General features: G+C 43.3%; 1 protein-coding gene across 18 annotated transcripts in view; it reads left to right on the top strand.

Moving 5' to 3' along the window:
* plekha6 (pleckstrin homology domain containing, family A member 6) overlaps positions 1–12,473 on the top strand; it is a 95,000-nt gene that overhangs the window by 26,654 nt on the left and 55,873 nt on the right. For 6 of the 18 annotated variants that reach the window (XM_015342608.2, XM_015342603.2, XM_015342607.2 and 3 more), the window contains exon 1: positions 9,650–9,723. The exons of 6 other annotated variants lie outside the window; for them this stretch is intronic. In XM_015342608.2, the coding sequence (XP_015198094.2) occupies positions 9,665–9,723 (59 nt within the window). In that variant the 5' untranslated portion in view covers positions 9,650–9,664. Of the gene's footprint in view, positions 1–6,062; positions 7,005–8,021; positions 8,574–9,519; positions 9,724–12,473 lie in introns of those variants that run through there. 6 more of the 18 variants (XM_015342605.2, XM_015342613.2, XM_015342616.2 and 3 more) reach the window with 6 other exon arrangements.

Raw genomic sequence — 12,473 nt, 5'->3', positions numbered from 1 at the left:
GGGTTGGCTTTCATTCCCCTGACGGTCCATGTCCCATACCAATATCATCAGGCCGCATCTCGGCTCCAGGAGTTTTGAGAGTTTTGAGAGCGCTACTGCGAGAGGCGTTCAGAAGAGTAATTCCTTTCCACATTCTGCTATTCAATGAAGTTTTTATTCAGGCAGCCTGGTGCCCTAACAGGCTGGGGGCATTCTGAGAAGTAACGGTCCCGTTAGCTTATAGTTGGAAGCAGTTTTTGTTGCCCATTTTTGTCTTATCTTTTGCAGATGTACAGTATTAGATCCCTCAGTTTTCTCCATTTCATTCTGTGTTTTTTCTCTGGACTAGACTAATTGTTCATTTAAACAAACTTGCTTATTTATCATGATATTTTCCTTCCTCTGAGCAGAAGCTGTGATAAATGTATACCTTATATTTTGGGGGGAACAATGTCATCCTTAAGGGTGCTTCTTTACCCATGACAGAGGATTGATTTTCTGGGCCGCTGTCGCTTTTGTGTGCCGGTTCATTTAAAGAGGCTGAGAGGAAAGCATTATAGCGTCATGTTTCTTGTTAAATTGGATCATAGGTATTAGGATCAGGTTTTTCCTCAAAAAGTGATAAAAATAAACCAGTGGTAATGACTGTTTAGGATTTTGGTTTGGCAGATGGCTGCTGCCGAATAAAGGATTACCAGCTGTGTGAGACCGCCCTAATTGAGGACTAAGATGTTGTGGGGGGATGTTAATTGAGTATGAATGCTTATATTTGCCTTATTCATGTTTTTTATATAAATCTCTCTTTCTTCTGAGACCGGTAATAAGCACGACAGAAAGATTATACCCTCCTGTGAGAAATCTGCGAAGGAGAACCTGGTGGCGTGGTATTGTGGCACTGAGGATTTCATCTCTTTCTTCTGCAGTGACTTCCTGCTGTTTGTGCCAAGAGCTGTCACGCCTTTCTGCGCTATATGATGTTTTCACTGCTGTTTCATTGTGCTGTTCTGCACATGATTCTGCTTCTCTCAAGGTGGCATTCGCAGGGCCCTGCAACAGGTGGTGCCCTGTCGGTAAGCTCCTGCTAGCTCCGATGTTGCTGGCTGTCTTCCCACGTCTTCATGAGAAGCTGTGGTGCGCTTTCATGAGGAGAGTTGTGTTCATAGGCCTCAGGGAGGTGTGATATTTCTGAAGTCTGAAAGTCTACGCAGAGAGGTGGGGTATGAGGTTTGGCAGGTCATCTCTCTGGCATTCCAGGAAGATGAGCGGTGAAAAATAACAGCTCTTTCTTTGTTTATACCCTGCCAGTGCAGGCCCTGCTATCTGGTTTGGAAGGATTGCAGGTGCTCCGAAACAAACCACCTCCTCTTGGTCCTATATCTGTTGTCTGTAGCTTATACTGTTCCCTAACAACTACCAACTGTTTCAGCTGCTGGAGCTAAATATACAGTATATAGACCAAGGTTTATGGTTTTGGTACTCTTTCCATATTTGAGATTTCATGACTTTTTCGGCTATAACCTTTACTAATTACAGATCCTCAGATCGATGAGCTGCTAACTACCAATGTGATAGATGGGCTAAATTACCTTCCTTTTGTTTGTAATCATTCTTATATCATGCAGGATTTGTTTTCCTGTTTGTAGTGCTTTCTACTATAATGATTTACTGTGGTATGACGTGGTAAAAAGGGAGTTGTAGTAAAAGCTGTTTGAAGCATTGAGAGAGGTTCCCAGGTGTCATTAGTTCAGACCTGGGTTCCATGAAAGAGGAAATCTTGGAACTGGGCTGGAGTGAGTCAGCCAGCAGAGACTCCTGCATGTCGAGTGTCAAAAAATATACAAACTGCTTGGAGGTGGGTTTGTCAGACGATCATACACACATATCTCATCCTCTATAGAGTGATAACTGATACAGATCCTTCCAAGCTGTGATTCCATTTTTTAAGACAGAAGAACAAATGGTAGGAGCACCGGATGGTTTGATACAGCAAGATACAAACTACAGGGAGCCATTGTAAATCTGCTGTTAAACCATAAGAAAATATAAAATAAGATGCACATTTTTGCTGTTATCCTTTCAAAAGGGCTGGCTGACTATTGCTGGCGACTGCTGGTTAGGACAAAATTCTATCAAAGTGGTTTACACCTGTAGAGAAAACTCTAACCCTCACGGGTTGAAATGTTAGGAATTTAGCACAAGGCTCTGGAGAGAGTTCTCCAGCATTTACATTATGATGGCCAGAGGGTGGCAATGTGTGGCAAGGCTGGAAATTATTTGGAAATAAATGTGAAAGGAAACACATTGGTGAAGACAAAATGTAGTAAAATGACTGTAACAGTTAGGAGTGCACACTTGTAACCTTTATACTTTAACCCTTAGAGTAAGTATGTTTGTAAATACCTCCTGATATGGTAAGGAAGTTATCAGTGCTATTTGAGACTACATACAGTATGTAAATATATATTTCTTTTATAAAGATATATATATTTGGTTTATATATATATATAACCTCTATAGGTTCTTATATTTTTTGGACGATGGTATCTCATCTTTGCAGTTCATGTTAAAGAGGATCCACTGTCATTGCCTTTATGCTTGGAATGGATTGTTTCTGCTACAGTACATGAAAAGCAGCAGTTTGGCCATCATACTCGAATGAGGCTGACATCTGTGGGTGAGTCACAGGGTTTAGGGCTAAGGAGAGCCTTCCACAGAAAACCTGGGGAGGGTTTTCTGTGGAAAGACATGAGTAAACAAGCAGATTCCTGAGATGTCAGGGGCCTGTCTTTACCTGCTTGGGATAATCACTCACAGCTGGGAGGAAGGCAGGTTGACCTCCTTTGTCAAGATCTGCTTCACTGCAGTCAGTTTATCAAAACCCTAGTGCTGTCACCTGGCAATTAAAGGAACCAGCATACTGTACCTCAGATGCACTGTGTTTTAGGTTAGCAGGACTGCCATCAGAAAACACAGAGGGATTTCTCCTGATAGTAATGCGATGTATTTCTACATGTAATACTAGCACCTTTGGAGATCAAGAGTAATGAAAGCTGTTCCTACAGAACAGACTACCTACTGTGTTTTGATCCATGACCCAAACCCTTTTTCTGACCATGAGATTAATTCAAACATGACACATGAGGCCCCAGTCTTCCCACCTCTGATTGAGGATAACCAGTTCCAGCCCTCAATGGTCCAGCCTAGGCCGCCCATCGACAATTGAATAACACCGCTTTGTGGCTGACACACCAGAGAGGGCTTAAGTTTTCAGCGTATGCTTATCAGCAAGACACATTTCTTAATGGTTTCCTTGGTATATCATAGTGAAAGCAGGATTAAATGCAGATGGTGAAGGAGATACAGAATGTGTTGCATAAGCTGTGAGAGTATCACAAAAATTTACCATGGTACACTTATATCAGGACACTGTTACATCAAGAAAAACCCAGGCTGATTCAGCTTATTTGAATCTCGGCACTTAGGATTGCTGACTGTATGTATAATTTCCTCACTTTTGCTGGAGAGCTGCAGAAGTGTGATGACCTATTAGATAAGGTTGTAGTTGCATGATTAAAAAGGGGATAATAGGGCCTGTTTAAGGATATCAAACTTGTTTAATATTCAAACTGTCAAAAATTACATTTCTTCCTTTGCATAACTGCTGCTGATTAATTTTCTGGTGATAAATTAGAACATAATAGTCTTGAAAAAGCAGCACACAAATGTTTTAATTGGCTAGGGGGAAAGAGGAGATTTATGGTTCTTCTGAAGGGGCGAACTGAGGCCTTGCTGTGCTGCAGTCTAAGATCAATAAGCAAAAATGTTCCTCTAGCGTCAGAGGTCTGGTATGGTCAGTGTGCGTGTGTGTGTGGAAGAGGGTCCAGGGATTTGGGATTAGTGTGAAGATTTCCAGCTGTGACATCGCTATCCAGATGGAGGCACTTTGTTCCAAAATAAACATATTTATCTCAATAGGAGGAGGTTCTGTATGAAACAGAGAGAGGTGAGGTGGGGGTGGGGTGGGGGGGTGGTGGACTGTCACATTTGTACAGAGTACCCCTGGATAAGTCCTTACATCTGGATTTCAGGCAATGGAACAAAATAATGATTTTATTCATTTTTATTGAGTTCACAAGTACATTTCCTGGTTTTGTGTTACTCGGCTTTGATTTTGCACTGAGTCCCACCGAGTGTATTAAAGAGCATTGAGTGCTCTTTTTTACCTGGAGTAATATAAAACAGGTTTCTTTTGAAAAAGTGTTCAGGCAAAACATTGTTTTAATTTTCCAGTAAATCTGAAAACAGAGAAGGAAAGTGTGAAACAGTGGAGACAGCATGGGCTGGTTGCTGCTTCCCAATCTGCAATAGCAATGTGAGCAAGAGCAGCAGACGGGTGAGAGTTGCTCTGCTGCAAGATTTAATTTGTTTAAGTGCTGTTTACAATGTATCTGCTGTGCCACTACTATCCTGACAGCAGTGGTTCTTGGCTTCAGTTATATAACAAGCGAAACAGAGTTCATCTCTGTAGCCTTGACCCTGTTCTTTGGGCTCTGTGCAGATACAACTGACGTCTACAGTTTTTTATTCCAGTTTTGAACAAATGTGACTGCTATTTAGTATCTCAGACTGCTGCACTATGAGCACCCCCCACACAGGGCATCTCCAGTGGTGGTGCTGGCACAGGCTGCAGAGACTGGTCGCAGGCACAGAAGAAGAAGGTAAATGACAGGCTGGGAGGGACGTGGAGTGGAAAAGGGCCACCTGTTTTTTTGAACCGTGGCCACAGCTGCTTCCAGACCTAGTGATGCTGGCTTGAAGAGGTCTGGGTGCTTTAAAAATAGACTTTTGGGAAATCTGACCAAACTGAGCCGAGAAGCAAAAATTCACACGACGTCCTTCGGTTAACCAGGTACAGCATCGTCTGTGCTGCCACTTACAATGTGTTTTTGATGTCGTGGCGACAGCCATCTTTCTGTGCCAGGAGCTTTGGAGCTCAGTAGCTTGTACAAACATGTGGTCTGTGTGTGCCACTGAAGATGGATAAACTGTTGGAGCACTCCCCCGATGCTGTGGAAACGAGCCCTTTTGTTTTGCGTCTGAGGTCTCCCTTTCACTCGCTGACTGATTGTTGGAGAGGAGGTTTTGAAACGCAGAAAAGTAAAAGCAGTTGAAATGATGCATGATTCTGGCAAGGACACAAGTGGGAGCTGTTTGGAAGTCCATTTACCCAGTCATGTGGTTGAAGCGGATATCCTCCCTTCTTTCAAGAAACAGCTGGATGAGATCCTCAGATCAATTAACTATGAAAAAAGCTAACTTGACCGTTCAGCCTACCTTCATTTGTGACCTTTCTTATGTTAAGCAAGTAGTTGTTTTCCGTTCCGTTTGCAGTGCTTCTCTTACAATAACTTGCTGTGGTAAAAAGGCAGTGTGCTGTAGCCAATGACAAAAGCATTGTGGGGGGTTCCCATGTGGATGGACCAGTGAAGGTGCTCACTTAGGGTGCTTTCTTGTGTCCCTTGGTAGCCTTTCAGTGCAGGTTGAGTTCTGTGGTCCTGAGTTTGTGTCATGTCGCCAGATGATGGTGGCCGAGATTTCCCAAGTGACCATCAAGGTAGGGCTCCGTTTTGTTGGACAGCGTTGCCTGGTCTCTTCAGCTTCAGCGACTCCTTCAGCTTGCCAGGGGTCTGCAGGCTTACAGTGACCTCAGTGAGAGACATGCCTGTCCTCCAGTTGGTTTACTTTCTGTCAGGCACTGCAGAGCTCTCTGCGTGTCAAAGGTTGAATGGCTCAGGCAGATGTATCTGACTCCCACTTTATCTGTCTATATGCTGTATCTATTGATATCTGATGAATTGCTCAACACATTAACCGAATTTAAAGACAAATGCTTGAATCATTTGATAAATATAGATGTTATTCATGTGTTTTTGTAAAACAAATGTGTAGGAAAGAATATTCCACTTAGTTCTGGACATTTTAAGAAGTTGAAAGCATGCCAAAGCAAAATCTGTTATTAATAAAAAGCTCTGTAATTTAAACTTTTTATGGCCCATAAGGATGTTAGCTGTAGCCCACACTGGAGTCTCTAACCCTTTAAGCCAAGCGCCGATATTGTATGTATGTGTATTGTATGATATTATATTGCGTGCTGGAGGGAGGAATGAGTTCCCAAAAAATTTCCAAGTGTGTCGTCTCTGGATCGCTGCTCATCAACCTTTGCTGCAAGCAGAAGTCTGCATTGCGTTAATCATAAAACCTTCTGGTCTTCACTGAACCTGAAATAGTTTAGTAAAATTGCAGCAACAAAAGGCACTCAATCCAGCTGACCCTTGTAATGTTGATAGATTTGTTTACGAAACCTCAGTGCTGACTTGACCTTAAAAGCTGGATGAGACACTGTGTGCTCTGACGTTGAAGAATGAAGAAATCAGGAGACAGCGTGTCTAATTTTTAGCACTGTGTGGACCGAGAGAACAAAATTCAGATGACAGCAGAGGGCTGCACCAAACAGTCCTGGTTTTCAAAAGTATTTAAGTTACATAAAAACGAATTTCCAGCTCATTTTAGAGAACAGCGTTTGGATTTCCCTTTAAGTGCTGTGAGTCGACTCTGCAGACTTTCCTGGAGTCTGATGTTCTGAAAGGGAAGCTCAGGCCTGGTGCACGGTTCAGGCTGGCACCGTTTCCCCGTTGCTGCCTTGCAGGATTTGGATTTCAAAAAGCAAAACAAACTGAGAAACCAATCCGCTCGTGCTGCTGCTGCAGCAATAATTACAAAGCAGATGGCACGTTGTGATGAAGGGTGGAGGAAAAGAGCGCGAGGAGACGTGTCAGAGCTGTAATTTAAGAACTGGACTCTCTTATCTCTGAAAGGAGCAAAGCTGTGATTTGGACTGAAGTGAAGACTTAAAGGAATTTGGTGTTGCAACACGCGGGAGGGAGGTGTGTAATGACAGCAGTGCCAGGCAGCTCTGCAAGGTAATGAGCCCTGAGAAAGAGCTGCTGTAGGAGCAATACTGTCTGGTATGTTGTGTGTCTTGTTTTGATTTCCTAAAGAGCAGTGCTTCACCTGTCAGATCAGCACTCAGGCACACCTGCATGCACATGAAGAATACAAACACTGATTGCTAATTGTATGTGATCTCACGGAGAACCAAATGCCGATTTCTTTGTTTTGATGATTTTAGGTTTTGTTTTCTACTTTTTACTCTGCATTTGCTGTTGTTATATCGCCAATTCCATGCAGCATCTTAACTTGGTCCAGTGTACAAGATGGCTACATTTTTAAATAAGCGCCCAGTATCATAATACATGGTCTTCCAATAACCATCCAGGTTAGGACCAAGTTTGGGATTCCTCAGTGTCGGATTTGTTATATGCACTATGCATTTGTATTCTTTTGTTTAAATCCAGATTGTCTTGGTTATTCAGTTGAGGGCATAGCTAAAGGACATGGAAAGTAGGAAGCACCTTTCCATAATTATTTTGTGCATTATTTAAGCTATGTGCAGATACAACAGTTTTCTACCCTATTTTGTACCAGACTTGTTCTGATGTCATGAACGATTGTGGCTGAGTGATCTGGCTTTTTTCATGTTCCTGAACTCAGGGTGCTTTGCAACAGCCATGTTTACCATAAATACCTGAGAGCTACACACCTGTCCTTCTCAGTGTGCTTGCAATGAAGGGGTTAACCGGCGGGCACCCTCTTCCCTGCCAGTTAATGATTATGGAGAATATCACAGCATAAGGATGTAGCAGGCTGGTTGGAAACAGAGGGAGTGCTCTACTTCAGCCCATCTGCACTTGGGAGAAATTCAATCCATATGTGCTTAAGTTCAGCTGTTGAAGAAGAAAAGAAATTACTGCAAAGAGGCGATTGTTTCAGTGTTTTTGTTTAAATTCCTCTCATACTGCACTGGACCTGGCTTTCCTACAGCAGCAGCAGAAAGGGAGAGGAGGAGGGAGGGAGAGTGAGAGCCGAGGATTGGAGGGGTCGAAAGAGGAAGCTGTGAGTTCAATGTTCTTGCTCTGCATTTTCAAAGTGGTTTTTCTTTTCAGTGCTGTGCTTTCTTGAGAGCAACGCGAGCTGCGAGGGTTTGAGTTTGACCGAATTGTTTACGGGAAGCTGGGTTAGTCTTCTGGAGCTGCTCTTGGTTGGAACAGCAGACATCCCTGTGCAGCCTGTAGGGAGTGTCTGTGTGGTCCCGGGGTCCATGAACGCAGCACTCTGCATGGAAAAACACAAGGAGTGCAGGAGAGCAGAGCAGGGAAGCCCTAGCAACTCTGGAAGTATGTGAAGAACTCACAAGGGCACCCTGGACTGTCAACGGTTAGCGGACCTGCATGATCTGGGGATATCCCAGCTGTGGTAGTAAGGAAACAAAGTTGTGCGTGTCCATGTGTTTTGTGGAGGGGATGGTGGGGGGTGGGGAGGTGATCTGAAAGGAGCCAGCGGTTGTACTGAGCAGACATGTGATGCCTCCCACTCTTGAGCGATTCTCAGACGGACTGAGAGCAGACCCCTTCTCTCTCAAGGTTCGAGTCTCGTCAGTAGTCTGGGCTTCGGATCCTCCTGTTTTACTGTTCCAGGTAATGTAGGCACACATTCACATCGCTTGTTTCATGCTTTGAAATAATGATTGTCAAAAACCATATTTAAACAGTATGTGCATTGAATGAGTGTTATTGCCACTGTATTGATTTTTGTGTAGCAATGTACTGACTCAAGATGTAGGTGTTTATAATGCTTCAGTAGGAAGAATTATATCTGCTTTGCCTAATCATAGAATGAATTAACTGCAGATGGTTGTGTCTTGTATTATTCCCTTGTAATGGTACTGATATTGAGTGTGTCCAAATAAGGCTCAGTGATCAGCTCTAAGGAATGGAGAAATTAAACTCTTTCTCCAGTCCCAATGTGCTCGTGGGCACAGAGACGTCTGGCATATTCTAAAGTGAAGAATTCCCCGTTTTGACTTCAGCTATTTCATAGTAAAGTTCACACAATAGAAGGAGACAGCTGAAGCTGTCAGAAAGTGGAGCCAGAGAAATGTTCTTGAAAGGGTTTAACTGCAAGTACATGCATACAGTTTGATTTTAGAAATGCATGCACAGAGCAGATGACAAAATAAATTAAAAACGTGATGTGCAGAGTCTGAAGTTTGCATGTTACCTGTTCACAGCAGTAGTTGTATTATATGCACAGTAAAGGAATGCTTTAAAAGCTTGGGCTAGAAGGCATGTGTGCTGTGCATGCCTGGCAGTGGCAGGCACCTGAGTCCCCACCCGTCTCCTCTTCCTGAAAGGCCAGACTGGTGATTCCCTGCACGTGCTGCGATCTTAAGACATCCCATTTTCTCTTACTTCTCCTCATCGTGCCACGATAGACAGTTATAGGTTGGACATGCTGAAAGACAGAGGACAGTGTTCTCTTGAACTTGGTACCTTTTTTCACTGCGTGATTTTTGTGCTCTCTTTTCCAGGGCACTTTGCCTAAAAAGATGAGAATTGGCAGCTTGCCTTTGAATTCCCCTTTTTTAAAACAAATAGGACAAAAAGCATGCACTCAGAAGTAAACTGTAACCGATTCTTTTTTTATCTGATCAGGAATGTGTGGCAACTCCCTCTCCATCTGTGATTCATACATTCTCTAAGCCACCCCTCAGCTGTCAGAACTCCCCATGGGAAGAGCAGAAGAGCCTGAACAAGTTTCAAGCTGTACAGCCTCCATTGGCTTAATGTTAGTATTATCATCAGTACAGGGCTGCGGGGGAGCCAGAGCCTATCCTGGCTAGCTACAAGGACAAGGCAGGGTACACCCTGGGTGGGACACCAGTCCATTGCAGGGCACACACGGACACACACACTCACACCAGCGCCAATTTTTACCAGTAGCCAGTTAAAAAAAACTCACTAATATGCGTGTGGGAAGAAACTGGAGTCCAGATTTGAACCAAGGACCCTAGCACTATGAGGCAGCAATGCTAAGCCCTGTGCCACCATGCCACCCATCCTTTAATTGGATATGTCAGCTGAAACACACTCTGATTTATAGTGGTGACCCAGAGCCCCACTTGTACAGCAGCATTTCTTTCTGACAGCGGTTGAGACTGAGTTTTTACTGAAGTGTAACAGCAGCATCTCACATGGGATTTGAATCCACAACCCTTGGTTTTGGAGACTAGAGCCTAACCTCTACTCTGCTGCCCTAAGCATTGAAGGATGCAAATAACAACAAGCTGCTTCAATAGAGAAGCCAGTGGAATGAGATGTAGTTCCAGTTCACACCCAGAATCAGGGGCATGATAACTAGCCCCAGTGCAGAGCCGAGAGACTCCTTGAATAAGCTTTTAAAGTCTGCGTACAGTATTCAGTCAAAGTCATCCTCTAGTTTGTTTTTTTAAGAAGGCAAAGGTCTGTATTATCGCATCGCTCTCGGTATGCACACCTGGAAGAGCGCTCAGCGTCGTGCGTTGCTGTGGTTCCACTCTGAGAAATTCCTCGGCCGAGTTCTGCTGCTGCTCCCTGTGATTTCCGGCTGTCTCATCTCGGTGAGAAACGCCATGTTGCGCTCCTCAGTGAGGCCTGCTGGCATCACTGCTGCACCCTGCTCTGGATCTCTGTGTCCTGAGGTCAGGATGTGCAGGTCAGGCTCTGATGCTGCCCGTGTGTTTAAATCCAAAAGGCCTGGTTCAGTAGGAGAGCAGTTTCTTCCAGAAGAAAACTGGAACCCCATAAACTAAAGCTACTACAGGGCATAAATGAAAGGCTTTGTGAATTCTGCACATTTTGGAATAATATGTGTTTCTGCATAAACACAGAAGAAAAAGTGCCTACCCCACTTTTGACAAAATAAAAGATAAAAGATCAGATTTGACATGCCTTTTAATCTGTGGGGTCACCCTTCTGCCCATTTCGGAATATAACTTGAGCAGGTGTGGAAAACCGGCCGTTATAGAAATCCAACAGTTTGGGAATGAAAGTAGTAATTATGTCACGTGGGAGAGCAACGCTTGGCACACAAAAATGTCCAGTTCCCGTTCTTTCTGGCCGTCTGTCAGCACAGTAAAGCTGTGAAATAATCACCCACAGGTGAGCTGTGACAGATGAGGTATGCACATGGCCTGGTTTCTGTCTGTTCTTGGTTTCTTTCCAAGCGCCTGTTGTCTGGATACCTAGATGATGGTTTGTGTGTCATTAATTCCCAGTGCAACAGACAGATATTGAAGATTTGGTCTGCGATAACTATCCGCCAGTCGTACCCCAGAGGATACACTGCCTCCATTTCTTTAACTAGATTTTTACCTTTATGTGGGATCTGGTCTTCAGTGTAGTCATAAATGTTTTTACTTCTCCCCAGATGTGCTTTGTAGTCCTGCCCCAAAGCTTGTACTCTGCATTATAGCACAACCAGATATTCCATCACCTATTCAGCGAAAAGGGACTAAAATCTACTGACAAGAAATCATGATTAAATCAAATGGTTCCTTTTCGTCTAAAGGAAAAATAAATGTATTGTTTAAAACTTGGCTCAGTAGTGCGTTGGTTTCATTTATTTTTTTTAGTTTGGTTAGGTGGTTTGAGGAAATTTGCATAAAGTATACATAAAAACACTACAGTTTAATCCAGGACAGATTCTTTCCACCAAGGCCTGACTTGCTGGACAGCGAAAGAGCTTCAGAGTTCTCAACACATTGTAGTTGCTGAGCTTTGGTTTTCAGAATTTGTGATGAAACAAAGACCTCAGTACCTCCTGACAGAACTTTTAGCAAAGACTTTTTAGGTTTCCTTGCCAGGTAGCTGAATGTGAAAATTCAGTTCTCTGTCCTCTTGTTTGTTCAACCCTTTGTTAGTGTCTGGTTGGATTTAGTCATTGTGCGGGCAGAGACATACTGTAGCAACCACAGTTTAACTGAAGCGGTTGGAAGACTGGAGGGAGTCTTGTAAGTAAAGGTCTGTCTTCACTGCGTGTTAGAGTGGAGGCGTCTTGACAGGGTGACAGGCAGGGGAGTCTTTAAAACGAAAAGAGAAGACTCATACCTGGGTTTGATGTTTATGTGTAATACAGGAGACATTGCCAAGAACGGTCACTTTTTCTATTTTAATTGCACTCTGAAAAAAAATATTTTTCCAGTAAAAGTAAAATTGCTGTGGAGTAAAATAATTTCTGCAACTATTTGAATGTTGTTGTGTAAACAAAAATTGTATTTGCTTTGTCACAACTTTATAGTTTTCCCCAGAATTTCCATTGCATTGACCAAAAACCTGCAGGTCATATTGCAGCACTTTCAGTGGATTAAAGGCTACACACTACACACATTAACATTTTTATAATAATAATTGCTTACACTTATATAGCGTTTTTCTGGACACTCCACTCAAAGCGCTTTACAGGTAATGGGGACTCCCCTCCACCACCACCAATGTGCAGCATCCACCTAATAATGTGTTATAGACATCTGGGTCTCCACAGTTGGCTTTGCTACTGTA

The sequence above is a fragment of the Lepisosteus oculatus genome, chromosome 5, assembly GCF_040954835.1.
Source record: "Lepisosteus oculatus isolate fLepOcu1 chromosome 5, fLepOcu1.hap2, whole genome shotgun sequence".
NCBI lineage: Eukaryota > Metazoa > Chordata > Actinopteri > Semionotiformes > Lepisosteidae > Lepisosteus > Lepisosteus oculatus.
The sequence above is the reverse complement of the archived record's forward strand: the minus strand, read 5'-3'. Positions and strand labels throughout refer to the sequence as shown.